This window comes from Capsicum annuum, chromosome 5, assembly GCF_002878395.1.
Source record: "Capsicum annuum cultivar UCD-10X-F1 chromosome 5, UCD10Xv1.1, whole genome shotgun sequence".
NCBI lineage: Eukaryota > Viridiplantae > Streptophyta > Magnoliopsida > Solanales > Solanaceae > Capsicum > Capsicum annuum.
This window is the reverse complement of record NC_061115.1, coordinates 3,393-30,716: the sequence shown is the minus strand read 5'-3', so window position 1 is coordinate 30,716 and position 27,324 is coordinate 3,393. Positions and strand designations below refer to the sequence as shown.

At 37.0% G+C, this 27,324-nt stretch overlaps 4 protein-coding genes across 4 annotated transcripts; all 4 read right to left on the bottom strand.

Moving 5' to 3' along the window:
• Positions 1 to 573: 573 nt before the first annotated feature.
• LOC107869994 lies at positions 574 to 2,882 on the bottom strand. The gene is made up of 4 exons (XM_016716369.2): positions 1,826 to 2,882; positions 1,259 to 1,379; positions 1,038 to 1,181; positions 574 to 855 (listed from the first exon to the last, which is right to left on the bottom strand). Exons 1-4 carry the CDS (start codon positions 1,849 to 1,851, stop codon positions 832 to 834), a joined length of 315 nt encoding a protein of 104 aa, XP_016571855.1. The 5' UTR covers positions 1,852 to 2,882; the 3' UTR covers positions 574 to 831.
• A 66-nt stretch (positions 2,883 to 2,948) lies between these two features.
• On the bottom strand, positions 2,949 to 15,057 carry LOC107869993. Its single transcript, XM_016716363.2, has 10 exons — positions 14,981 to 15,057; positions 14,296 to 14,348; positions 12,518 to 12,600; positions 10,648 to 10,784; positions 10,414 to 10,552; positions 10,095 to 10,323; positions 7,113 to 8,937; positions 4,045 to 4,890; positions 3,314 to 3,455; positions 2,949 to 3,232 (listed from the first exon to the last, which is right to left on the bottom strand). The coding sequence occupies exons 8-10, from the start codon at positions 4,132 to 4,134 to the stop codon at positions 2,949 to 2,951; spliced, it is 516 nt and encodes a 171-aa protein (XP_016571849.2). The 5' UTR covers positions 4,135 to 4,890; positions 7,113 to 8,937; positions 10,095 to 10,323; positions 10,414 to 10,552; positions 10,648 to 10,784; positions 12,518 to 12,600; positions 14,296 to 14,348; positions 14,981 to 15,057.
• Positions 15,058 to 16,033: 976 nt separating this feature from the next.
• LOC107869992 lies at positions 16,034 to 21,022 on the bottom strand (the record flags this gene model as incomplete). The annotated part of the gene is given in 7 exon segments (XM_047412299.1): positions 16,034 to 16,507; positions 16,790 to 16,856; positions 17,038 to 17,148; positions 18,105 to 18,260; positions 18,872 to 18,954; positions 19,254 to 19,432; positions 20,975 to 21,022. Coding segments are annotated over 6 exon segments (816 nt in total). The 3' UTR covers positions 16,034 to 16,226.
• Positions 21,023 to 22,586: 1,564 nt separating this feature from the next.
• On the bottom strand, positions 22,587 to 24,734 carry LOC107871498 (probable F-box protein At5g04010). Its single transcript, XM_016718452.2, has 2 exons — positions 24,212 to 24,734; positions 22,587 to 23,170 (listed from the first exon to the last, which is right to left on the bottom strand). Exons 1-2 carry the CDS (start codon positions 24,655 to 24,657, stop codon positions 22,804 to 22,806), a joined length of 813 nt encoding a protein of 270 aa, XP_016573938.2. The 5' UTR covers positions 24,658 to 24,734; the 3' UTR covers positions 22,587 to 22,803.
• Positions 24,735 to 27,324: the final 2,590 nt, after the last annotated feature.

The window sequence follows — 27,324 nt, the reverse complement described above, 5'->3', positions numbered from 1 at the left end:
TTTTTGTCAGTTTTTATTTGACAACATAGTAGCCACAAAAAGTTGTAACTAACAGTATTAAATTTTTTACGACAACAAAGTTGCCACAAAATCTGTCACTAAAAGTGTATTTTTTAAATTTTAGTGACAAAAAATTCGCAACAAAGAGATGTCACTAAAAGGTATATTTTTTAGATTTTTTTTAAAAAGTTTTAGTGACAACAAAGTCGCCACAAAAAGCTGTCTCTAAAATCTTAGAATTTTTAAACGTTTTAGTGACAACGTAATATAGTTGTCACTAAAGTACAAATTTTTAAATTTCATGTAAGTTTTAGAAAAAGTTGTCGCTAAAGGGGCCCACCCTGAAACCGTGGGCTATAGCACACCGATTTGCCCCGAAATCATCCCGTTTGACCACCCAAATGGCCCCGCCAACCGTGCCCCGAGCCCACCCATCGAACCATGGGTGTTACCTGCATAAATGGGAAAAAAATGATCCGTTCGCGCCATTTCACCTGTTTGAGCACCAAGAATAAGCCAATGCAAGGAATGCAAATATAATATTTCCTGGAGATTCAACGAAACAACAAGAGATAGGATAATAAAACTGAACTTAAAAGAACAATCTTACACAAATTATATTAAAGATCAGACACAATTGTTCTTTCTCCTTTTTAGACTAGACTTAGATAATCCACTTTCAGTTACTAACAACTAGACCATGACGACAAACTAACTAACTAACTAAGAAGAAGGCAATTTACTAATAGCAGTGTCCAACATCGACAAGAGCTGTTAAGGCAAAGCTGAAGATTGAACACAAACCAAAACCAGGCGCAGACTTCACATCCACTATATGTCTGAACTACCCTTCACCTACACAAAAGCACAAGAGAGTGGGTTAGTAACAGAAATACTTTTTTTTCCCATTTGACTTAATTAAGCATTCTCAGGACAAACTTATCTACCATAAACTGCTAATTCGTTCTATGAGACTATTTTGAAGTGATGAAACTTAAAACAAAAAACAAAAAGGAATGTACATCAGATCTCATTACCTTTGGCCTGACGATTGGGATCCCTAGACGTTGCACCGCCTTAACTTGAAAATATTCCTCCACGCCATTCTTGACCGTAAGGGTTATATAGTGGATTGAGTATATGCTGCGCCTGAGAATCTGATCGACCTCATATGTAGTGTCCTAACATGAATACACAGGAAATTTCTAAGGAAAAAGAACAAGCAGAAAGACAAATGACAAGTGTGACTAGAGCCTACATTTTCTTTGTTGTACTGCTCAAGTGCCTGTGCTGCATAACCCTCCATCAATTCAATAGTTCCACATGGGGTATATGGAACGGAATGGAACCGATCTCGGATAATCTTTAATGTCAAATCCCTATCAAAGTATAAAGTCGACGAAATAGAGATAAATATCACTTATTGCAACCAATATGTTCTTGTAATTAGAAATAAGCTTTGGGAAAAAATGCAGTAAGTTATATCAGACAAGTATCCAAGAGTTTTATTAGCTTGCAAGTACCACATTAAATGGTGTTGTTTTTCACAATTCTTTTATTTTCATTAGCATATATATCCACATATGATATTCAATCTTTCCCGCGATTCTGACATACGTGTATAGAAAAGATGAACTTGATGGCGAAAAAGCCATCTATAGAGCGAAAGGTGAAAAACACATCTAAAGTATTCCAATTTTTGAATTTCATACCTAAACTATCACCAATTAGTTAGTAAAACACGCGTCAACTATTAATTGTTTGAGTTTCATAGCTAAACGGAAACTGACACACTAGATAGATAGATGATAAAGCAAGTAAGTACCTCGCTCTCCTTGATCTGGTGCACATACTTGTTTCGGCACTCTATATCCCCGGGATTTGGAAAATAAACTACTCCTCTGTGGGGAACATGACGTTCTTCTTCGATGTTGTAATAGTAAAAAGACGATTTTATCTAAAATCAGACTTATAACGAACAACAAAAAGTTCAAATCACTTTTTAAAGGGTCTTCACACTTTTAATTTGATAATGGTAATGGTATAGTATGTTTAAAGATTGAATATCAAAATTACCATACCAAAATTTCAATTATCATACCATATTATACCATGGTGGCACTACCTACGAGCTTGGTAACTATATGTTGTTCATTGCATAATCAACCATTCATTTTTCTGCTTTTTTTATCTTATGGTTCCAACTTACCAAAAGTCCAAAACGCTTAATTGGTTCCAACTTACCATAGGCTTAATTATGTTGAACAGTACATTTTTTGAATCAACAACAACAACATAACATATTCAGTGTATTCCCACATAGTGAGGTCGTCTGAGGAGGGTAAAATACACTCAGTTCATGCCACTACCTCCGAAGAAGTAGAGAGGTTGTTTCCGATAAACCCCCGGCTCAGGAATTTTCTTGGAACGATTCATTAAATTAAAACTATATCTACCAGACGCATCATTCATGGTACTCTACTTACTGAGACTTCGTCGTATCCATTTCAGATCCTCAACACACATGCATTAATAAGTCATTTTTTGAGAGTCCGAACATCATAGCTACAAGGTCAAACCACACGCCTGTCTCGTCTCAAGAATCAACCAATGCAAGGAATACAAATATCTCCTTTAATCTTCAACCAAACAACAGGATATATAATAGTAAAACAGTACAATTACATTCACTTAAACATAAAGGAACAATCCTCCATAATAGATTATAGCAAAGGTCACCAGTTGTTTTTTCTCCTTTTTACGCTCGACTAGACATAGATAATCCACTTCCATAGCTAATTGACAAGAGTTCTTAACACAAAGATAATGCAGCTTGAACCCGAGGCAAAATCACATCCACTATATGCCCCAAGCTCCATTCAGCTGCATAAAAGCACAAGAGAGTTGGTATGAAGATTAAAAATCATCAATCAAAAGAGACTGAATTACTAGATAAACTTGACAAAGCAAAAATGAGCATTCATAATGGGATAGAGATTAGTTGAGCGGCAGCTTCTCCAATCCATTCCTGCAAATAAAAAGGGATGTAAAGCAGGTTTCATTACCCTTGGCCTAATGATTGCGCACTCCAGAGATCCATCTACATCTTTCCGCACTTCAGCTTGAAAATATTCATGCTCGCCATTAGTAACCGTAAAGGTAATATAGGAATGGAAGTATTGGGTGAAACATCCATTAACCTTGAGAATCTCATTGACCTTATATTCAGTGCCTTACATAGAGAGAAACTTTCTCAGCTTTAATTTCTAAGAGAGGGAAAAAAAAAGGAGAAAGAGCAAGTAGAAAAGACAACAATGTGAGTAGAGTACGCATACATTATCCTCATTGTACAGCTCAAGTGCCTGTTCAGCAAATTTCTTCGTCTCTTTAGAGGGTGTCATGGGGAATATGGTAGTCAGTGGACCACAACCAGGAAAGTCGGTAATGTCAAATCCCTATCATCAAAGTAAAAGTCAACCAACTAGAAACCAACATAGTCTTCGCTTTGAAAAAAATGCACAAGGTTAAATGTATAAAATGATAAGCCTACTTTTGAGAGAAGATAAAAGGGTGAGTTTGTTTGTTTCGAAGAAAGTCAATGAAAAAGAGTTAATATATCGTCCAACAATTGACTTGTGAAGGAATATTCTCAGTAGTATCTATCTCTAGTAACAATATATATAAAATTTATACTTGTAAACAGCACAACAGCAAACGGTTGATGACTAAAGCAATGGAATGGAATCAACTAAACAACCAACCGCATATTTCTACATTCTCTCCCATTTCTCAGGGTGTAGGTCACAATTCATCTTCTGAGATGGAAATAGTAACTATCTAGTAACAATATATGTACATGTATATTGCTTCTAATAGAATAACTTATACTCAAATAGTAAATACATATGCAAAAGGAGTGGTTCTGTATAAACAGGGGTGGATCTATTATGTAGACGGGTAAAAGTATAAGTGCAGACTAAAGACCATCGGCTCATATGTGTATGATGTGTATATGATAAATAATATAATATAAGCGCTACTTACATCACTTTCATTGATCTCTTTGAGGTACTTGAGCCAGCAAGCTTTATCCCCCAACACGATCACCAGGAAAAATAGGTGTATACATTTCATTTACAACATCATACACGTTGTCACGGTCATATCTTGTAATGCCTTCACTGGGCAGCTTCAACACCTCATCCCACAAAGGTTCCAATTCACCGAATTTGCTCGATCCTCCATCATCCGAATCCGAATCTGAATCCGATTCCTCCTCATTAACCTTTTGTTTCTTCAACGATAAAGCATGGAGCTCTGCAGATATGTTCTTAAGAATCAAGTGAGTCGCCCTAAAGTAGCAAAGTCAAAAGACATTAATTCTACCCTAAAGTAGCAAATTAAAAATATGGAGTAAAAGCAACCTGTAATGCTTACTGATCCAAAAAACAGGAATGGACAAGGATCAACCAATTTCAGTATGAAAAAACATATCCTAGAAGTATAGCCGGATACGGTACTGCAACAGCCAACGTTGGCCTAAGCCTTGAACCCAGTAGATGCTCCGACTCTGATAGGCAAATATCTAGGCTTAATCTGACATATCAATTCATACCTCTCAAACTAGATGATCCACCAGCAGAGGACTGAGATGGACTTAAAGGTTATCCAACAGACAATGATATGGTACTTGAAGAATCTCGACATTCACTTGCACTGTCAGTGGACTCTGCAGAAAAACCGTCACCAGATATTCCCCCATCATCTGATTGACTGCGACCTTTGCACCAATCAACAACAGATAAAGGACCTTCCATAGTACCGAAAGCAGATTTCAGAGCTGCCTTTTATATCATTCTGCAGCAGAGTGAGGGTAAATGATGCCTGAACCTGAAGGAAGAGGTTTCCATATTAAGTATGGGTGTGAAAGAAGAGAGAAAACCAAAGATATGTAATGTGCAAAACTTAGCAACATGCAAAATGCTTCTTCTATACCATTCAAACTAACAATTTGTCTCAGGTGTTTTTAACCATGGAAGCTACAATAAGAGAAGTCAATGTCCTTCGACTCAGATGCTAACAAATGCGATGCCTAAATTTAATAAAAAGGAGAGTTATACATTGTGGAAATAGCACTATTAAAGAAAATAACAAATTTCTACACTTTATGTCATTGATAAAAAGTAATCACCCTCATGAAGAGGAAAGCACTGAAGTCACAATACTCAGATAACAGACAGCAATTCATTCATCTCCATGCAGCTAAGCTCAAGGAAATTTATGAAAATCCCATTTAACTGTTCTTAAGTTATTAAGTTACTGAGTCACTCTATGAAGATCTGGGAGAGAGTGGTCGAGGTGAGGCTGAGACGGATAGTGTCTATTTCGGAAAACCAGTTCGGATTTATGCCCGGCCGCTCGACGACGGAGGCAATCCACCTGGTACGGAGGTTGGTGGAGCAGTATAGGGAGAGGAAGAAGGATCTGCACATGGTGTTCATCGACCTGGAAAAGGCGTACGACAAAGTCCCCAGGGAAGTGCTTTGGAGATGCTTGGAGGTGAGTGGAGTACCGCAGGCATATATCAGAGTAATTAAGGATATGTATGAGGGAGCGAAAACCCAGGTGAGGATGGCGGGAGGAGACTCAGAGCATTTCACTGTCCTGACAGGATTGCATCAGGGATCTACTCTTAGTCCCTTTTTGTTTGCGTTAGTAATGGATGTGTTGACGCGGCGTATCCAAGGGGAGGTGCCGTGGTGTATGCTTTTTGCAGACGATGTAGTCCTGATAGATGAGACTCGAGGGGGTGTGAATGACAAATTAGAGTTGTGGAGGCAAACTCTGGAGTCTAAAGGGTTCAGGGTGAGCAGAACCAAGACAGAGTATGTGGAATGTAAGTTTAATGACGTGAGGCGGGAGAATGAGGTAGTAGTGAGGCTAGAAGCACAGGAGGTAGGGAAGAGGGATAAGTTCAAGTATCTCGGGTCCGTGATCCAGAGTAACGGTGAGATTGACGAGGATGTCTCGCACCGTATTGGGGCGGGATGGATGAAGTGGAAACTCGCATCGGGGGTGTTGTGTGATAAGAAGGTGCCGCCCAAGCTTAAAGGCAAATTCTATAGGGTGGTAGTCCGTCCGACCTTGCTGTATGGAGCGGAGTGTTGGCCAGTTAAGAACTCCCACATCCAAAGAATGAAGGTGGCAGAAATGCGGATGTTGCGCTGGATGTGTGGACTGACCCGAGGGGATAGAGTTCGGAATGAGACTATCCGGGAGAAGTTGGTGTGACTTCAGTGGAGTGTAAGATGCGGGAAGCACGATTGCGATGGTTCGGACACGTGAAGAGGAGGGGCATGGATGCCCCGGTCCGTAGGTGTGAGAGGCTAGCGTTGGATGGTTTTAGACGGGGTAGGGGTAGACCGAAGAAGTACTGGGGTGAGGTGATTAGGCGGGACATGGAACAGTTACAGCTCACCGAGGACATGACCCTAGATAGGAAGGTCTGAAAGATGCGAATTACGGCAGAGGATTAGGGCCAGTTCGGGTCGCTAGTGTAGGGAATTAATTGGTGGGGGTGTATTCCTGTTATGATTCCGTATTCAATGTTCCGTGTTCCGTGTTCCATGTTTATTACGAATATGTCTGCTTTCCTCTGCTTTATATTCCTGCATTCCTGCTTTACTCTGTTTTATATTCCTTATGGGTGCCGTATCTATGTTATGTCATCTGCTTCTGTGCTGTACTATGTGTTTGTGTGATATCTCGTAACTTGAGCCGGGGGGTCTTTCGGAAATAGCCTTTCTACTTCATCAGAGGTAGAGGTATGGACTGCGTACATCTTACCCCCCAGACCCCACTAAGTGGGAATACACTGGGTTTGTTGTTGTTGTTGTTGTTGTCCCATTTAACTGTTCTTTTCCTCTAAGATTATCTGAGAGCACATCCCAATCTATCAACAGTATCACAATGATGAGTAGGTTATCAGTGGAATTGTTGCGTTCTCATGAAACTTCAAACCACAAGCATAAACAAGCCACTGTAGCCTAGGGTAGTAGATAAAGCAAGCCAGCTAAGAAGAATAATGCTTCTACTAAAACACAAAAGCTTACATCAGCTGAAAGTGGATCAATAAGCTCCACACCAGCAATATCCAGCGAATGACAGGAAGCCAATACTCCCACACAACCTGCATGAACCATGGATGATCTACATGGAAAACCACGCCTCCACTGCTCCTGCAGTGCAAGCCAACCAAAAGAACCATCATTGCTATCGGCATCTAGGGCAACATCAACAAGAGATGTGGCTTGTTGCTCAAGTAAAGCCATCCCATCTAGGAGTTCCTGAAGTGGTTTCCTTAGCCCATAAGCTAGCATACTGTTGTTGGAACCTTGAAGTTTTGATGAATGACAATATGAATGAAACAAGTTGATATGAGTTAATTCAATGTAACTGGAAACTTCAACATACTGATCACATGGGGAATAGAACAAGTTGAATTTGATTCAAACACTTGATGATAAGGGAAAGCAAGTTGAGTTGAAAAAGGAGTCCTACGTAAAGGAGTTTCACTTGAAGTAAGCTAACCAAAAGTACTTAATTCACAGAGTTATTTAGTGAAGTTGGGGTTAAATAGAGGTGCAAGTCGTGGTTTTTTACACCTTTTAAGCCAGGTGTTTTCCACGTAAAAGTTCTTTACTTTATGTTTTACTAGTTCCTTGGAACACGTCAGTGGAACATGTCAGGCAACTCGTTCCATTGATAAGCAATAGTTAGACGAAAATAAGATAATCTAGGGCACGAATTCTTAACAACTGTCCTCAATGAAAGAATTATGCTGAACAGAGTGGCAAGATTCTAAACCAGCTGTTGGTTGCTTCATTCCCTTAGAAACTCCAACAGAGCGCCACACACCAACTGGTGCATTAAGGGTCCCATCCAGTAATCCTCCATCAATATCACCCGCTATCCTAACTGGTATTATTTATTTCTTCTTCAGCTCAGATTTGATTGACAAATTGTCGCCAGAGACCACTGCTTCGCCTTGTGACTGGTTTCTATTAATACTCCCCGACATCCTGTTCATGCCTACTGGAAGGCAGCCACTTGAAGATAATACTGTATGCCGTATCTTACACATAAATACCTGGCACATAAGGCATTCAACTTCTGTTGCTAGCACAGTTTGATTGATTGACCGGAGCTGCCCGCTTTTAGTAGCCCTTCATTGGCTTTATCAGTTTTATTGTGGATGCCTTAACAGAATTTGCCGAATTGAAACCAGAAAACGGAGACTGTGCTACTTGAGTCTCACGCGTAGCGCAACTACGTACATAACCAGACAACTTATCATCGTTTTTCTCTTTCCCACTTTCAATGTGAGTGTAGTATTTCTTTGATTGAAGAATGGAGCCTGTATCATGCCTTGCGGTACCTGCTTTGAGGTTTACAGTCAGCCCGGACTTCTCCTCACATGCATCAAAGCAAGGCGACAAAGGTGGGTTCGCTGAGTAAACATAGCTATTTGAGCTTGAATTCGCAGTCTCCACTTCCCGGGACTTCGGAACATACGGATTCCTGAAAATCAAATGGGAGTTCTCTCCTGTAGGGGTTTCAACTGCTCCATACTCTGGAGCGAATGACATGAGAGCTTTAGCTTTAATTAAGTGATCAAATTCACCAGCAATAGATGCAGAAGTACTGTTTACTTGATTAGCAACTGCAGCACTTCTAATAACTTCCTGATGCTTGGTCAGTGAATCATCCAGAATTGCCGGAGGCAGTGGTTGATTAAAGCTCTCAAAGGATGAAAAAACTACTGGCAAAAGAAGCTGATCTTGCACGTCCATCATCGCAGGACAGGGGCTGCTACCAACATCCACACTATCTGAGGCAGGAAACATAAGAGTCTGAGACTCGTGCAGTTCTTGGAGGCTTCAAAAATAAAAGGAGAAATCAGCTCATTTCCTGATGAGGAAAGCAAACGAAGAAGAATATCTACTACAACAAGGTAACTCGTATTCATCTCGCAAGATGTAGGCATTTATTAGTGTTCCATAACACCCAGTAAAACAGTCCAATTCATTTCTTATATGCATTCAATTAACTTGTGAACCTCCTATTAATAACTTACACAAAACATTCAAATATTTTGAGACCGTTCAACTATTTCAAATCTGTATACAGGTCAGATGTAGAATTGATATCTCCCATGAGCATGATATACACACTGAATGATAAAAAAAAAAAATGAAAACTCATATACATGGCACTTCATTTCAGGACCAAAGACAGTAACTGATTGCAAGAAATAAAGTATGTGATTAATCTTTTGGACATTATATCAGAAGGAAAAACAGGAGAAGCAACTCCTAGTCAAAACAAAACTGTGCTCCTATGTTAGCCAGATACACTTGATTACAATCATCAGACTCTGGGAGACTCTGTTATGTCAGACCTCCAAGACGGATGCCCCTTCACCCCACTATTAGAGAAAATGAGAAACCACATTCCTTCAGGATGCAATCAAACAAATGAGCTCTCTAAGCAGGGTAAGTTTAATTGATCTTCCACTAGAATTAAAGAAAAAGATTAATAAGACAATCCTCCAGACTAAGGATCCACTGTGTGTAATTCCTACCATTTCATTCACAGTCTTGTAATTAAATATCCACTAAGGAATCGACTAGTTGAGGTTTTGCAATGAAATTACTGGATCATTCCCACACCTGAGAAAAGTGTTTGGGCTTGCACAACAACATACCCAGTGTATTCCCACAAAGTGGAATCTGGGGAGGGTAATTGTACGCAGTCCCATACCACTACGTCAGATGAGGTAGAAATTGCACACAGTCCATACCACTACCTCGGATGAGGTAGAGAGGCACAATTTCATAGATTAGCACAACCTTCCATCTGATACATGAAGGATGGCGGATACACCAAAATAAGCCCATCAATTCATTCCATTAAATTCTGACAATTCTCAGATTTTAAGATCTAACTTGTAAGTCAGGGTCTTAACAAGACTTGTAACATATATGCTGGATATGATGTGACCACGATTTACCATCCATGGACAATATAACTACCTCTCCAAATGGCAAAGCATCATTCTCAAAGAAATCACCAAAATCTCCAAACTCTGGGAGAAGTGCCTGAATATCCATCCCTACATCTCTATCGTCGAATCTGATCATTTCCTCTAGTTATTGCCTAACTATTAACTTCCCTTGAGGCATAATCACTTGTTGATGGATTTACCACTGCTCCTCCCTGACTAAATGACTCAGAAATCCCAGTCCGTGACCTCTTAAGGCCCTGCAAAGAAACTTGAAATGTTAAATTCGCCATTTCCTTTAAACAAAAACACACACCATAGGTATCGAATGGAGAAGAACATAAGAACACCTAGCACATGCTATCGTTATGGATAAAATTTTTCCCCGTTTTCTTCGCCAAAACCTACAATGAGCATAGAGTGAGCCGACCTTATCCCTGTCTCAGCTACCTCCGCCTTTTCTTCCTCTGTTGGTCCCATGTAAATATCCTAAAAATTTTAAATAAAAAGTTAGAAGCGCGCACACATATATATAGAGAGTTATAAATTGCTTGAAATATTGATACAAAAAGCTAAATATAAACCTTTGTTCTATGGTCATGAAGACTTGGGTAGGAACTAATATCACATGTAATAGGCTGCATTCAATAAGATCTTCTATTTCTTCCATACTTTTCTTTTTGCGGTCTACGGTGTCGAATGAATCAATCCTAACAATTTTCTGCATCAAAAAGTGAGAAAATTTTTAACCAACAAAGCATTTACACAGTACAACAACAACAACAACAACAAACCCAGTGTATTCCCACCTAGTGGGGTCTGGGAGGGTAAGATGTACGCAGTCCATACCTCTACCTCTGATGAAGTAGAAAGACTGTTTCCGATAGACCCCCGGCTCAAGGCACGAGATACCACACAAACACATAGTAAAGCACAGAAGCAGATTACATAACATAAATACGGCACCCATAAGTAATATAAAACAGAGGAAAGCAGAGGAAAGCACACAGATTCGTAATAAAACATGGAACACGGAACACGGAATCATAACAGGAATAAAACCCCCACCAAGTAATTCCCTACACTAACGACCCAAACTAGCCCTAATCCTCTGCCGAAATTCGCGCCCTCCAGACCTTCCTATCTAGGGTCATGTCCTCGGTGAGCTGTAACTGTTCCATATCCCGCCTAATCACCTCACCCCAGTACTTCTTCGGCCTACCTCTACCCCGCCTAAAACCATCCAACGCTAGCCTCTCACACCTACGGACCGGGGCATCCATGCCCCTCCTCTTCACGTGTCCGAACCATCTCAATCGTGCTTCCCGCATCTTGCACTCCACTGAAGTCACACCAACCTTCTCCCGGATAGTCTCATTCCGAACTCTATCCCCTCTAGTCAGTCCACACATCCAGCGCAACATCCGCATTTCTGCCACCTTCATTTTTTTGGATGTGGGAGTTCTTAACTGGCCAACACTCCGCTCCATACAACAAGGCCGGACGGACTACCACCCTGTAGAATTTGCCTTTAAGCTTGGGCGGCACCTTCTTATCACACAGCACCCCCGACGCGAGTTTCCACTTCATCCATCCCGCCCCAATACGGTGCGAGACATCCTCGTCAATCTCACCGTCACTCTGGATCACGGACCCAAGATACTTGAACTTATCCCTCTTACATACCTCCTGTGCTTCCAGCTTTACTACTACCTCATTCTCCCGCCTCACGTCATTAAACTTGCATTCCACATACTCTGTCTTGCTTCTGCTCACCCTGAACCCTTTAGACTCAAGAGTTTGCCTCCACACCTCTAATTTGTCATTCACACCCCCTCGAGTCTCATCTATTAGAACTACATTAGGAAAAAGGAAAAAGAGAAACAAACACAGTGAAAATGTAAGGAAAAACAGTTTAACGCATCAGATGGTGGAGGTTCGCATGTACATCTTTGCATTTTGTATGGACACCTTGCTTCTTCAACTATACCATGATCCATAGCAAATCGGAACACATTTTGAGGGTGACTCGGGAAGCATGCCTTTTTTCCCAACGTTAGCTCAAGATCATAATCCGGATAATGTATAAGCTGCCAGTTCAATAACTGTTGTTTCGAAAGTGGAACCATTTCCTTGCGTTTAATTGCATGAATGGCGGTTATAGCAGCGCAACTGGCGCATGTCCAACAACAACCTCTAACTAGGTAATCTAGTATAAGATATAAAAGTAACCCAGTAATAATAACTCAATAGGATTATAAACAATAGCAACATTTACCGCATTCTCCTTGACCCTTTTTTCCCACCCACGTAAACTCCATCTGAAAATGAATAAGAATGAGAAAACCCGCTGTCTAAATAAAGACCACCCAATTGAATACTCACTATTTCAAACTCAAACAACAGGTATTTTTACTTTAACTATATGTAGAAGAAAATAAAAAAGTTGCATACCTTTTTAAAGAACTTATCATTGACATAAACTTGATTTTCAGGTACTGAGATTTGTCCATCGGGTTTACGTGATCTTCTCATGACTACAAAAGGCAACAAAAAGAAATACAAATGGTAACAACCCCAAGCACATATAGAATCAAAAGCACATATACTGACAGTAGTATAAATTAATGGGACCTAAAGCAACCTTGAAAATATGTAGGAAATAGGAAGAGTTATCAAGCTACTTAGTCATATAGACACCATTTTAGGTAGGAGTGGGCATAAATATCGAAGAACCGAAAAATCGACCCGAACCAATTACTAGTTATTAGGTTCTTCGACTCGGTGTTCGATCTTTTTTATTTCATAAATTTGGTTCTTCGATTCAGTGTTAGGTTTAAGGATCCCGATTCTTTGGTGTACTAATAGACATAACGCTCATATTTAAGCTGAAGATCCAAATTCAAAGTCTTTAACATTTTATAACTCCTAGCATTCAATACTAAAGCAACATCTACAAAACTTAGAAATGAGGACTAAGAATGATAACTTGCTCCAAGTCTAATATTCATAATTCCTTATACAGTGGACATACTGTGGAAGCTTTACGTAGAAATCAATGAGTAAGTTCTACTAAAAAGTAGAACAGGACATACATGGGACTGGGGCATGCAATGGCCAGTGTGTGTGTGTGTGTTGCTACATTGCTGGCTGCTTAATTAACTTCTTGTTTCATATGGTTAAGCCTTCCCATTAAAGCTATTCTTAGTAGAACAGGACATACATTGGGCTGGGGCATGCAATGGCCAGTGTGTGTGTGTGTGTGTGTGTGTGTGTGTGTTGCTACACTGCAGTTGTTTCATATGGTTAAGCCTTCCCATTAAAGCTATTCTTAGTAGTACAGGACATACATTGGACTGGGGCATGCAATGGCCAGTGTGTGTGTGTGTGTTGCTATACTGCTGGCTTCCCATTAAAGCTATGTTCTCATTAAAGCTTTCCCACACCTTTTAACATATGAAAGTGAAACATGCCTAGCTAGTCTTCTACCCCCCTTCCACAATTCCACAAACCATTCACCTCCAATCCCAAATCTCCATAACCACTTTCCTAGCATCACCTTGTTAAAGACCCTAACATCTTTCACCCCCAAGCTCATCCCAACACTCTGGTGTAGTATCAATTTTATTATTTATTAGAATTAAAATCAAATTTTAAACTGTTAAGGTTAATCAAACCAACTATTGTATTATAATGAGTACTTATTAAGTCAAATTAACAGTACACTAAATTAAAAAGGCAGCAAAATGAAGGGAAGTAATCATGTTTTTAGGAATCTTGGGCTATGTCAAATCAACAATGATCAAGCAAGACGAAGAAACAAAGTATATATATAATTGGCCATTTTTGAACTACAACATTTTCATTTGAGAGTGTAAGAGGGATTAGAATCCTACAAATTAATGTGACATTTTACCATTCAAATGTCAAATATATAACCTTTTTTTTTATTGTGAGACTTTCGCACAATAGCTTCTGAAAAAAGTCAGTGTAAATTACTGCCAATTAGGAAACCAACATGTGTTCCTATTCTAGGGTGGCAAAATAAAATCCAATCCACCTAGCTCATGATCCATTTAAGTTTGGGTTGGTGTGACACACTTATTTATTAGATCAATATATTTCAATCTAATTGGTTGGTATGCATGTAAATAAAATTGATTTTTTGACCAATCTTGTTAAATTTTTTTCAAAAGATTTCTTTTTATTCAATATGTTATATATAGCCATACCAAGAGAAAGAGGAGAATAGATCAGACTAGCTAGCACTTCATCATCTGTAAATCTAACAAATAAAAAATACAAATAATAAATTAAAAAGAAAAAATAAGGAAGAAACACTAACTCGTCAAAAGAAAAAACTGAATAACTCCATTGTAGAAAGAACACCTAGTATAAAATCTCAGATAAAAATATGAACTTTAGTCAAATTGAATCAAGACCCCAAAAAATAAAAAATTGATTCTTGCTCATTGATCAAAATAAAAATTGAATCTTTTTTCATTATTCGTATTAATAAACTCTTCTAAAGTATGAATATGCCTCATTACAAGTAACAAAAGGGTGTTTATGTCTAATTTTGACAAGCCAATTCCTCAATTTTTATTTTTCTTTCTAGCTCCTTCATGCTATTCTTGTTAAACCCTTTCCTTTAAAGAACTTAGAAAAAAAGAGCAAAACCCAAATTTAAGGAATCAGTTAGCTTCCTAGTAGACTAGCTTCCCCCTTACATGTTTTTTTCCTAGAGCAAAACCCAAGTTAATTTTGATCTTCTCATCACTACAAAAGGCAACAAAAAGAAAGTACAAATGGCAAGCACATACAGGATCAAAAGCAAGATCTTTCCATGACTACAAAAGGCAACAAAAAAATATATATATATAAATATAAATAAATGGTAACAACCCAAGCACCTACAGGATCAAAAGCAAGGTCTTTTCATGACTATAAAAGGCAACAAAAAGAAAAATATAAATGGTAACAACCCAAGCACATAGCGAGGGAGAGCTCGCTTACAACCTTCTTTGACTGAAAATTATATTATTTATGTGTAGCGGTGCACTAGTGTTATCAAACAGACGCATAAGCCCTGAAGCAAGACTCAAAATGTGTTGAGCACTCGCAATATACAGTTTAGGTTTTAATTTCTAAAACATATTTTTTCTTGTCAATGAGGCTTTCTAAAGAGACGAACACTAAATCAAATGACATTTCACTTTTATCAAAAAAAAAAAAAAAAATTCCTTGTTCATATATTTTTCATTCATCCTTATATTATTAGTCTTAGACTAGACATATATTTATATTTTTTTTCTCCCTTTATGTCCTTTTCCGTTAAAATATTACTACAATACAATATGGTAGTACATACAAGGTGTAAGGTATTAGTGCTAGTCTTATGTATACAAAAATTGAGGTTGGCTAGTCAATCAATACTATTTCATAAAGATATCATTAATGCATTTTTATTTTAATAACATAATGTAAAATATCATTAATTCACTTTTGTATTTTATATATTTTTCAAGCCAGCTTAAATGGGTAATCTGGAGTCGGCTTTGACCCCTATTCTATTTATTAGAATATGAGGGATATTGCCCTTCTCTGAACCTTGCGTGAACATGAGATGCTTTGTTCACCGAGCTGTCGCAAGCACATGTAAGCAGATAAGGAGCACCCAAGAGTATCTTTTCCCATCTACTAGGTGATTCCTTCTTATCTGCTTACACACTTGCTTGCGACAGCTCTGTGCACAAAGCATCTCGCATCCATGCAGGGTTCGGAGAAGGGCCATATCCCAAAAGGTGTGATGATGTAGGATAGTCTATCCTAATGCAAAACATTAGAGACTGCTTCCACAGCTCGAACCAACTTTACAGTTGCTTCAAGGCTCCTATGCTTATCCAACACGAATCAAAATTAATCGAGCCAATGAATTTTGGATACCAGATAGTTAAATCGAGAGAAATATAGAGGCACTTCAACAACTATATAAGGGAGAGCATGTTGCCTTACAGAAAGAAAACAAGGATTAAGCTTAAGTTACAGCTCTTACAAAAAAGAAAAAAATGTGATGAGATGCAATGGATTTTCATCAACCATTGATCTTTATGTGATTTGCATAGGTTTCTAAAACAAAATCAAACTACAACGGGACCGAAGCTCATTCTGCAACAGCACCTGCGCCGCTACTTCTGGGTTTGCCCTTGCGGTTCCATATCGGAGTAGTCTCAATGAGCTTATGAGGGACAAGACGTCTTTCGCGTTTGCTTAGCTTTTTGAAGTTGCTTACTCTCAACTTAGCTATCTCGGCCTCCTCCTCGGGTGTTATCTCTCTAAGTACCACTGTCAGTCTACATTCCGGTCTCACCATCATCCCACACTTTCCTTTAGCATGGTAGGACAATCTTTTCTTGAAAAGTCCCTTCCCAAGAAATGCCTCAGCTGCACCAAAACATGATAAGGATGAAGTACTCTAAAAGGGCAACCGGTGCACTAAAGCTCCCGTTATGCGCAGCGTCCGGGGAAGGCCCCACCACAAGGGTGTCGTGTACGCAGCCTTACCTTGCATTTCTGCCAGAGGCTGTTTCCAAGGCTTGAACCCGTGACCTCCTGGTCACATGGCAGCAACTTTATAAGTTACTCCAAGGCTCCCCTTCAATAAGGATGAAGTACTCTGAAGGATAGAAATGAGATGGAAAACATGTTATTTGTCTGTTGTTTTACCAACAAGAAGTCGATCCGGATCAAATCCATGGTTATGCACTGCATTCGCCCGAGCTGAGTGTATAACCTACACGACAAATGTTTCCGTTATGTCCCACTTGAACTATGCGTAAATAACTTCTTCATATTTCAGTGTACATGATAAACAATAGTACTACAACTTGCAGTTTCCCGTTTTGACGGAACCGTGGGCAACATATTTGTCGTAGAAGCAGTTACTTCTAATATAATATCTTCAGTGGCCTTACCTGATAGACAGTTTTGGCAGCTCGTTTTACCGTCACTTGCAATTGTAACAATGCATCTTCAACACGCATACCACGAACTAATGCAGCAACCAAGTTCACCTTCTTCGGGCTCTGAAAAGGACAACACGTTAAAATATAAAAGAACAGCAGGTCCAGGATTATCAGTAGTTGCTGCTGAATGGGGTAACATCAATAAAGATTGTTAGTGATCCCAATCCAACAAACAGCAGAGCTTTATAACTACCACATGCACTTCCAAATTTGAAAAATTTATCAGAAAATAAGGCAAGATTACAGACCACGTAAAACTGAGATGTCATGACCCGTGAAAATGCAAACATACAAGGTGAAAAATAGGCAAGAGATAGAATGTAGAAAGCACCACAAACTGCTTCAAATGTTAAATCAATCGAACTCCACCAAAAGCATAGCTGGCTCCAAGCTCAAATAAAGGAGAATTTTAGTAAGTTAATAATCGTCCAAGTAGTTCGTCTATAGTTTAACTATGATCAATTCTTTGAGAATAGATGATTCATATAGACAACAACAACTATTTTGAGATTGAAACGTAGTTCATCTATAGTTTAACTATGATCAATTCTTTGAGAAAAGATGATTCATATAGAAAACAACAACTATTTTAAGATTGAGACGTAGTTGATTGATATAAAATTTGAAATTAGTCCTTTTTGACGAGATAGAGATTTGCTGATACAAAGGTTTACAATAGATTGAGAACAAAAATTGAGAGCAGATAATAAAGAGAGAGTTCAGAAAAAAAAAATGTTTCAGCCCCTGAGGGGATGGCGGCCTAGTGGCCAAAGAGTTGGAATGATAACCCTTCGAACCAAACTGCACATTGGTGACTTCGTCAGACCTGTCTAAAAATTGGCGAACAGAGTTACTCGATAAGTTACGTTGGTGGGAGGTAACAGGTAAAGGTTGGATTAGTTGAGGTGCAAGCAAACTGTCCCCGGCACCAAAGTTAACAAAAAAGAAAAGCAATCGCCCAATCTTAACTGGGAGAACTATTTCCTGTAAAACCAGAAGGCAGTGGCATCTCGTACCTGTTTTATACCCTTCAAAACTGCTTGAACTTTTGAAGGTTTAGAAATTGCTTTCTCTGCTTCTGTACTTCCAGTACTTGATGTTAACAGCGGTGTTAATGGAGAAGAAATTGGTGTTGCATCATCTGCAAGTAATGTCCTTGAACTAGACAACCCCTATCAAAAGAAAAATAAATATTCAGAAACAACGGAACTGTTTGAATTAATTAACTTCTAGTTTTGCAGGTGAGCTATTTGATAACTAAAGAACAAAAGCCCCGACAGAACGGCTATCAAAAAAATAAAGAAAAAGAAGCATAAGTGCCTTTTGTAGCTTGCAAGATTGTAAGTCGTGATAAGCAATTGAATAGGAGATTGCAGGCGCAGGAATTAGCATATCTATACTGGCAACATAGATGTCAAAACAAGAAAAGCATTTAAAAAACATACTGTGATGGTATGTCCTTATAGATAGCTTAAACTATTAGGGTATGATTGTATTGCTTTCTTGATAAGTAGTAGCTACGTATACATTAAGGTACTCATATTTAGATTGTTTTGTAAATGGTTCAGTGCTGGAATTAGTTGCTTGTATGACACATGCTTTACACCACCCTAGAAACTATGAAAATAAGATAAAGTCTCCTACTAATGAATTTTTTGTTACCATGAAGCTCTACCACATAAAAAGTTTATCCCGCTGATACAAGAAAACACAATCACAGAATTTCAACTCAGCACACCATATATGGGCACAATGATCAAGCAAAGGAAATTTTGAGTATTACCAGATGTTGTAGATATTGGTACAATGGCCTTGAGTTGCAAGGGGAAAGTTTATTCTGCAGCCTTGGTAAATAAGGTACCTCACCTAGAAAGTGCGAAATTTTCAGCTATCAAATAAGTTGATGTAGAGACATCATAAATGAAAAGGACTTCAAGGCCACTAAAAGCAGATCTTCGAACTCCATAATCTGACTTGCTTTTACTCTATTGACTCGCTGTATGTTGCTCGGACTCTCTAAAAAAGATGTCGCATCCTTCAAAAATACACTACTTTTGAAGTATCCGACACACATCCGTCGAGATTTTTGAGGAGTCCAAGCAACATAGTGTGAGATATTTCTAACATCAATTTTATCATGACCCACATTGAAAACTAAGATTTACCAAGTACTGGAGTTGCCTTTGGGTGAAACAATGAATTGAAAGGAACAGGTTGATTTTGTTGATATCTCTTCCCAGCCTGACGAAGTATGCACTGAAGATGCCGTTGCCAGCCCGCCATTTCGTCAGCTAAAAGAAATCCCCCTCAACACCAAAAGCGCAGCTAGACAATCTCAACTCGTCTACAAAACAGAGAAGCACAATAATCACTTTAGTATGTCAATGCAAGTCAAAGGAAACCTATGTAAACATTAAAACGGGGCACGAAAAGTAAAATAAAATACTCTAAGTGCACAATTGGGAGAGGAATATGATCCAGCAGTGGTTTCCATTTTCTTTTGCTTTATTTTAATTCATATAATGGTGGTGTCTAGGCGGACTAGGCCAACTTCCGCACACCTCGCTAATTCACCATATAACATCTACCTCCCATCGGCACGGGTACAGGGTAACTCTATCTCTATCTACTAAAACTTAGACAAACGGGTACAAATTACCTAGGTTTTTTGTGCCCGTATTGAGATCTGTCGTTCCAGTTTCATTGATCGTTATGCCACAGTCTTGGGTGCAGTTCAGTAGTAATTTTCAAAACATATTTTTAAATTTTAACAAGTGTAACTATTAACAGTGAACACCCACTGTGTGAGCTTCAACAAAACACACAATCGAACGTAAGCTCGGATATATGAGGAGGATTCGAGGAGGTTTAGGACTAGCCTAAAAGTTGTTTACTTATGATAACTTATATATACAAATGAAACTCTAACTACCATGATAGCACCCAAGGGTGTGACCTAGTGGTCAATGAAGTGGGCTGAGACCAAGAGGTCTAAGGTCTCAGGTTCAAATTCTAGTAGAAACAAAAAAACACAAGGTGATTCTTCCCATGTGTCCTAGCCTTTGACGGAGTTACCAGATATCTGGTGGTGGGAGGTGGCAAGTATCCCGTGGCTTTAGTCAAGGTAAAGAAAAAAAGTCTTAACTACTATGATAGCTCACCTATAGTTAATGTATAGACTGATTGCAAGACTTTAACAATGAAATAAACCCAAATTCTCTCATAGACATTTCATCAAACAGGTTACATACACAACATAACCACAAACTCAGCTAAACAAATACTCTTAAATCCAGCTATTTGAACAGTCAAGAACTGATTTTTCCTACATATATCAACAACATAGACACAAAACCATAAAACCCAATTTACATTACCATCTTTTTACCATTAAAAGCTCATTATATCAGCTAAGCAAATACACTTGCCCATTAAAATCCAACTATTTGAATAAGCAAGAATTCATTTTTCCATATATCAAGTAATAGATACTACTGACTGATTATAAGACTTCAACAATGAAATAAACCCAAAGTCTCTCATAGACATTTCATCAAACAGGTTACATACACAACATAACCACAAACTCAGCTAAACAAAAACACTTAAATCCAGCTATTTGAACAGTCAAGAACTGACTTTTCCTACATATATCAACCAAATAGACACAAAAACATTAAAATCCAATTTGCAATTCCCATTTTGTTACCATTAAAAGCTCATTGTAAGTTACTGGGGACCATTAAAATCCTACTATTTGAATAATCAAGAAGTGATTTTTCCTACTTAATATCAATAATACACATAAAATTATAAAACCCAATTTTAAATTTAATTTACCATTAAGAGTTAATTGTGAGAAAAATGGAAATCAGAGAAAACTTACATCAGGGTTTTGCAGGAAAACAGAAATGGAGAAGAAGAAGAGCAAAGTGTAATTTGTTAAAAATATGGGCCCTTATTTGTAGTTTATTTTGTTTATTTTAATTGGCCTAAAAATTTCACATCCATGATTAAGCCCAAAATATTTTTTAGTATTATATATTTTATTTAGTATGGAAGAAATTGGAAAATAATAATAAAAAAAATTGATTGTTGATTAAGCTTTAACCAATTTCAAAATTAATTTAATATTTGTTCATTTTTAATACCAAACAAAAAAAATTAAACAAAGATATCTTTAGTTAAAACGTAGAATTTTTAATTTTCTTACTTCAATTTAATATTTATCAGTTTGTGTTTCATGAATCTTTTTTGAAAATTGAAATCTTTACACTTTAATTAATTGTAAAAAGAGATCGAATCGATAAAGATTTGAATTTTGTAAATCGTTCATGGTTGAAAACTCTAGTAAATTTCTGAACTAACATATTTTTACTTGCTTGTGTGTCGATTGAATTTATTTTCACATCAATCTCATCGACAGTAAGAAATTAAAAGGCGATCATGTCATATACATGTACTACATTTTTGGTAGTCCCGATGGGGCGACATCCTCCTACCATAGTAGCTTCACTGCTCTTCGATACGAAAAGGAACACTAGCCGTCTGAGTGTGTGATGACTCAAGATTTTCTTGGTTGGGTCATGATGAAAATCCTATTTTAACGATATTCTCGTAATACATAAATTCGTAGCGAGAAGACTAGTAGTAGTATCGACAAGATAGTCTCTTAATTTCTATCGAGATACTTCGATACAACAAGGTATACTCCCCCAACATAAAACTGAGAAGCATAAATATACGTAATTCATACTGGTGACTATATTCAGAGATAATCGCTTCTTATCGAAAAGTACAAGCCCTCATCGTGTCCCAAATCACATTTCGTGAATCGAAAGAAAAAAAGCCATTGAAAGGTGACTTTTCAACACATAAAACGGTGGCTAGCTAAACTATAATTGTTGGCTTAATAATACCCTAAAATTTTACTACATATTTTATGAACTTAATAAGTTTCATGCATGCAGCAATGCTACATAGAAATTATTTATACGTACACGTGACTTAAAATTGATCTTAAATCTTAAATAATATGGGCCAACAATTTGATAATGATGGAATATACGTTGCTAAGTCACAAAACAGATCAATGATTTGTAAAACTTAAAAAGAGTGTCAAATTTAAAATCACCTATAAACTTAATAGCTAACATAATTAGCTAAATTACTCGTAACTAACATAATGCGAGTATAATCATCGCTAATAGCTAATATAATTAACTAAATTGCTCGTAGCTAACATAACTCATTCATCGTAATGTCAGTGATAGCTGAATTGCTCGTAGCTAACATAATTAGTTAAATTGCTCGTAATGACAGTGTAATCATCGATAATAGCTAAATTGCTAGTAGCTAAATAATTCTTATTAGCTACGAACAATTTAACGATCATAGCTTTTTACAAAATCAACTTTCCTTTTTTTTTTTTTCAAGTTCAAGTTCATATATAGATGTTCATTTGCACGTAAATGCAATTAATTAATCTACTCAATGATGAATTAATTAGCCCACTTATCTTAAAACAGTATGCACAAGCAAAAATAAATAAATACAAAATCTCATTTGACAAAGAGTAAAAAAACACAAAATATAAGTTTGTCTAGCTGGATAGAGTCTACTAGGTCTAGCTGGATAGAGTCTAGAGTATACGCAGACCTGGTCTGACCTGACCTTATCTGATGTGTCCATTTTCCGTTTTCGAGATACCTTAGCTTACACAAGAAAATGTTGCAAATACCTAAGAGCATCATCAACAAACAAATATCTCCAACTTACTATACTCAAAATTCCAGCACTTATTTTCTCCACCATTGCTCTTCCATCTTCAACTTTCAGTCCCAACCGTAAATCCGCCATGAGACCGCTAACAGTATCGCTCGAGCAACACCCCGGCGGTGGTAGCTCCTCCGAAAACCACCCTTCTAATCCTAAAACAAACCTACCTTTCCCTTTACAATTCATTACGTTGAAAACACCTTTGTATCCTTCCAAAATTACGTCCCAGGTTACCTTCACGGCACCGAGGGCATCGAATGTGCCCAAATCCCCGTTCTTGTTATCAGCGGCGGAGCCAGAATTCCTAACACAACATTCAAAAAAAGAATGAGCAAATACATTTATTTAAATCAAATTTAAAAGAAAAACACATTTAATCACTTCGAAGGGTTCAACAACTTATACACATAACATGAAAATCTCATTATCGATGAGATTCAACAACTTATATATACAACATTATATTGTCACCACTTATATCAATAAAATAGTTCAACTTATTATATACATGCCTCGAAAGTTGAATGTAAAATACATTTGATCACTTCGATGAGGTTCAAATCGACAACTTATATATACAACATTTTTCACCACTTACGTCAAGAAAATGGTTCAACAACTTATATACATGCCACGAATATTTGACTATCGATGAGATTCAACAACTTATATACACATACGTATACATAACATGAAAGTTTCATATCGATGCAATTCAACAACTTATACCAAGAACTTATATGAGGAAAATCATTGTCACCACTTATATCAAGAAAATGGTTCAACTACTTACATACATACCACGAAAATTTCACTAGTATGAGATTCAATTCAACTTCTTGTATATATCTATACGTAGCATGAAAATTTCATCAAACGGAAACGAAACACACTGAGACGATGGATCGTCCCTGAGAGGCTCAGTTCGATTTTTCGACCCCAGCACCCACACAGCACCCCGGCCGTGGGCTATGGCACACGGATTTGACCCAAAAACGCCTCGTTTGGTGCTTGTCACCGTTTGACCACCCAAATGGGTCAAATGGCCCGCCCACCCAAACGGACCACTGGGACATCCTAGCCTAACACGCCCCAGATCGATTTTCAATCCACAGCACGCCCGGAAAATTCTAACAATTTTCACTATCGATGAGATTCAACTTCTTGTAATATACATACCACCAAAAATTGCACTATATATCAATGAGATTCAACAAGTTCATACAACATACACATAAAAATCCATTGTCACCACTTAATATCAAGAAAAATCAACAGTATATACATATTATACATATGCATATATTTTTTGACAAAGAGAATTAATTCAACTGAACACACTAACCTCAGCCATTGTTCAACATCGATATCGAATCGAAAAACCCCTTTTTTGTCAAAGCTAAGTTGACTTCCATTCTTCACTAAACTCACCACACACACACTGTTTTTATAAATATTCAGTGCAAAAATTATGTTACTAATCGAAACACAAGGTTTCGAGGGTTGTTTTAATCGGCGGTTACTCGCCCTCTGACCGAGGGCGTATAACCGCCTATAAGAAACAACAGAATCATAACTATTATTGTTATCATTATTATTATGAAGTGTTGAGAGAGAAGGGTAATGAGAACAACAAAGGGGTTGCCATAATTGATCTAATGACAGAGAAATTGACCATGATTTACAAACACATGAAGCTATAGCTAGTGTTTTTGGATCAAGATGAGTTGATACAAGAACAATAACCTGCCATGGAGGTTGTTGTTTTGGTGATGATGAAAGTGTAGACATTTTTTTTTTATTTTTTTTTTTGTAATGATTATGAAATATGATGTGTTCTCTAGAGGATTGTGAAATGTTATCCAATTTAAATTTATATATTTATATGTGGGAGTTTAATTTTAGTTAGGTGTATTGATAAAATGAAACGTGTTGAGTTCATGTCTTCTTGAAGATGTTGCATGTTATAGTTACACGACACGTATATGTGATTCAATTGCTTACACAATAATCCTAGTTTATTGACACGTTTTGAGGACTAATATTATGTTTTTTTGATATTAAAATTAGAGTCGAAGTCTAAAGTCTGATTAAATTTGAATCCATACGGATCGAAAAGTCTCAAATTAAGCTAAAGTTTGAAATATTCCATTAATAACATGATTTTCAGTTCTTTGGGATGACTTAGTTTGTTTGGAGGGTGGTTGCCCATATGAATGATTCGAATTTAATTTCCCCTTAATGACTTCTGAGTCGAGCCTATTTCGCAAAGCAGTTGCGAGTTATTCTGGGATTAAAAAAAATGATTTTCGTACGTGAGCAAAAAGATTGTATCTTTTATGCATTGGTTACAAAATATATATTAGAGTTTTTTTAAATAATTATTTTCTTTGATTGTTGGAAAATCAAATACATTAATTTTGCTCTTTCATGCTAGAATCATGACCTTTTTGTTATAACAACCAACATTATTATCACCAACAAACACTATAAGCATTTTTATCATATGTATAATTATCGTTACTAATCATCATGTACAACTTAATAGCTATTTGAAAATTATTTTTTTGTTAATTATTTAATTTAAAAAATATTAATATATATTTTTACGGAGAGAAAATAAATATTCTTAATTAAACAAATAATATTGTATTTTAATATTTACATGTATATTCTAGTTTAAATATTTGAATATTAATAAAACAAATGCCCTCTTAGTCCTTATACGAGGCACACCTAAATTAATAAGGCATCGAATTTCAATTTAGATTGACGTTGTTATATGGGGTTGAATGTTATTGGCTAGTAAAAAGTTATCATGTTTAGTAGATGCATGTTACAAAAATAAAAATGTTGAAATGGCTAAATGGACATCTTAGGTGTGGTACAATTAGGAATGAGATAATTCAAAATAAAATGGGAGTGGCCTTTGCGATGAATAACGATGGAAGCGAGATTAAGATGGTTTGAACATGTAATAATGTGTGGTTCAGACGCTCTAATCTAGAGGTGCAAGAGGTTGGGTGTAATGGGTCTGAAAAGGGGTAGAGGTAGGCCAAAAAAGTATCGAACTTGAAGAGATGTAATTAGAAAGGATACGACGCATATTTCAGTCACTGAGAATGACCTTAATTAAGGGGATATGGAGGACGGTTGTTAGAGTAGAAGGTTAGTCAGGTACAAGTGTTGTCGTGCACCAATCGTAGTGTGATAGCGTATGATTTAATGATTAATCGTAGATATTTGTCGTTGTTGTTTTTTATTATGTTTTGATTATCACACTATTTTGGGATTAATTATTATATTTATATTAGATTATGCATTGTCCCGTGTTGTCATTAATTAAATACGATTCATCATCCAATATACTACTCAAAATATTAAATTCATTGGATTCAAATTATAATTCATAAAATTACCCCGATCATTTACTGCTGTCTTCATCCAACAATTTAGAGCAGGAGATTAGTCAAGTAGGAGTGCTGTCGTGCACTAGTCGTAGTGTGACAACGTAGGATTTAGTCGTAGATATCTGTTTTTATTGTTGTTTATTGTGTTTTGACTACCACACTATTTTGTGACTGACTTTATTTTTTATGATGGATTCTGCACTGTTCCGTGTTGCCATTAATTAAATACGATTCATTATCCAATATATTACTCAAAACGTTAAATTCATTACATTCAAACGATAATTCCTAAAATTACTCCTATCATTTACTACTCCTTCTGTCCAACAATACTTGTCCACTATACTAAAAATAAATGTCCAATAATACTCGTCTAATTTAAAAAATCAATGAATAATCTATCTATTTTATTCATTTTACCCTTAATATTAATTTATCCGTCATTCAATAATAAACAACTATTAATGAACCGAGGAAGCAATAATTAAGGGATCAAAAGTATGATTATCCCTAAATCGAAAATTCAAAAAAACCCTCTCCCTTTTCCCGCTTAAAATCCTCCCCTATAAATACAAAGCCTCTTCATTTCCCTCCATTTTTTCTCCATTTCTCAAAAAGAAAAAGAAAAAAAAGCTTCGAAAGTAACAATGGCGCCGACGAAATCACCTTCTTCTCCAATATCAATCGGTAAGAAAGAAACAAAATTGCTCTTGTAACGGTTCAAATACTCTCTCGGTTTATTTTTACTAGTCACGTTTCGCTTTTCGAGATTCAAACTGCATGAATTTTGACTAAAGTTTTAATATGTATATTTTTTCATCATATTATTACGAGAACAATTGCAATTTATAGCATTTTTTGTATAGTTTTCGAATAATGAGCTTCTAAGTTTAGTCAGATTGACTTTATTGAAGCAAAACTTGTCGAGTAAAAGTAGTTAGAGGGAGTAATTTTCTCATGAAATCTCTAATTTTCATTTTTTGTTTGTTTGTAGTTTTAAGGGTTGCAAGGTTATTGTGGAAGCTGGGAAGTTTACATCAGAATTACT

Bases quoted from the DNA above. Each gene is read 5' to 3' on its own strand.
- LOC107869994 (XM_016716369.2), bottom strand. From the start codon at position 1,851: ATGTGCACCAGATCAAGGAGAGCGAG. The intron at 1,182-1,258 runs GTAGGCTCTAGT...TATTCATGTTAG, and splicing joins AGCAGTACAACAAAGAAAAT to GACACTACATATGAGGTCGA. The intron at 856-1,037 runs GTAATGAGATCT...GCTTTTGTGTAG, and splicing joins TCCCAATCGTCAGGCCAAAG to GTGAAGGGTAGTTCAGACAT.
- LOC107869993 (XM_016716363.2), bottom strand. From the start codon at position 4,134: ATGAAATGTATACACCTATTTTTCCTGGTGATCGTGTTGGGGGATAAA. The intron at 3,456-4,044 runs GTAAGTAGCGCT...CTTTGATGATAG, and splicing joins AAGAGATCAATGAAAGTGAT to GGATTTGACATTACCGACTT. The intron at 3,233-3,313 runs GTTGTCTTTTCT...TCTCTATGTAAG, and splicing joins ATGCGTACTCTACTCACATT to GCACTGAATATAAGGTCAAT.
- LOC107871498 (XM_016718452.2), bottom strand. From the start codon at position 24,657: ATGTCTACACTTTCATCATCACCAAAACAACAACCTCCATGGCAGGTT. The intron at 23,171-24,211 runs GTTAGTGTGTTC...ATGTTGTGTTAG, and splicing joins GATGTTGAACAATGGCTGAG to GAATTCTGGCTCCGCCGCTG.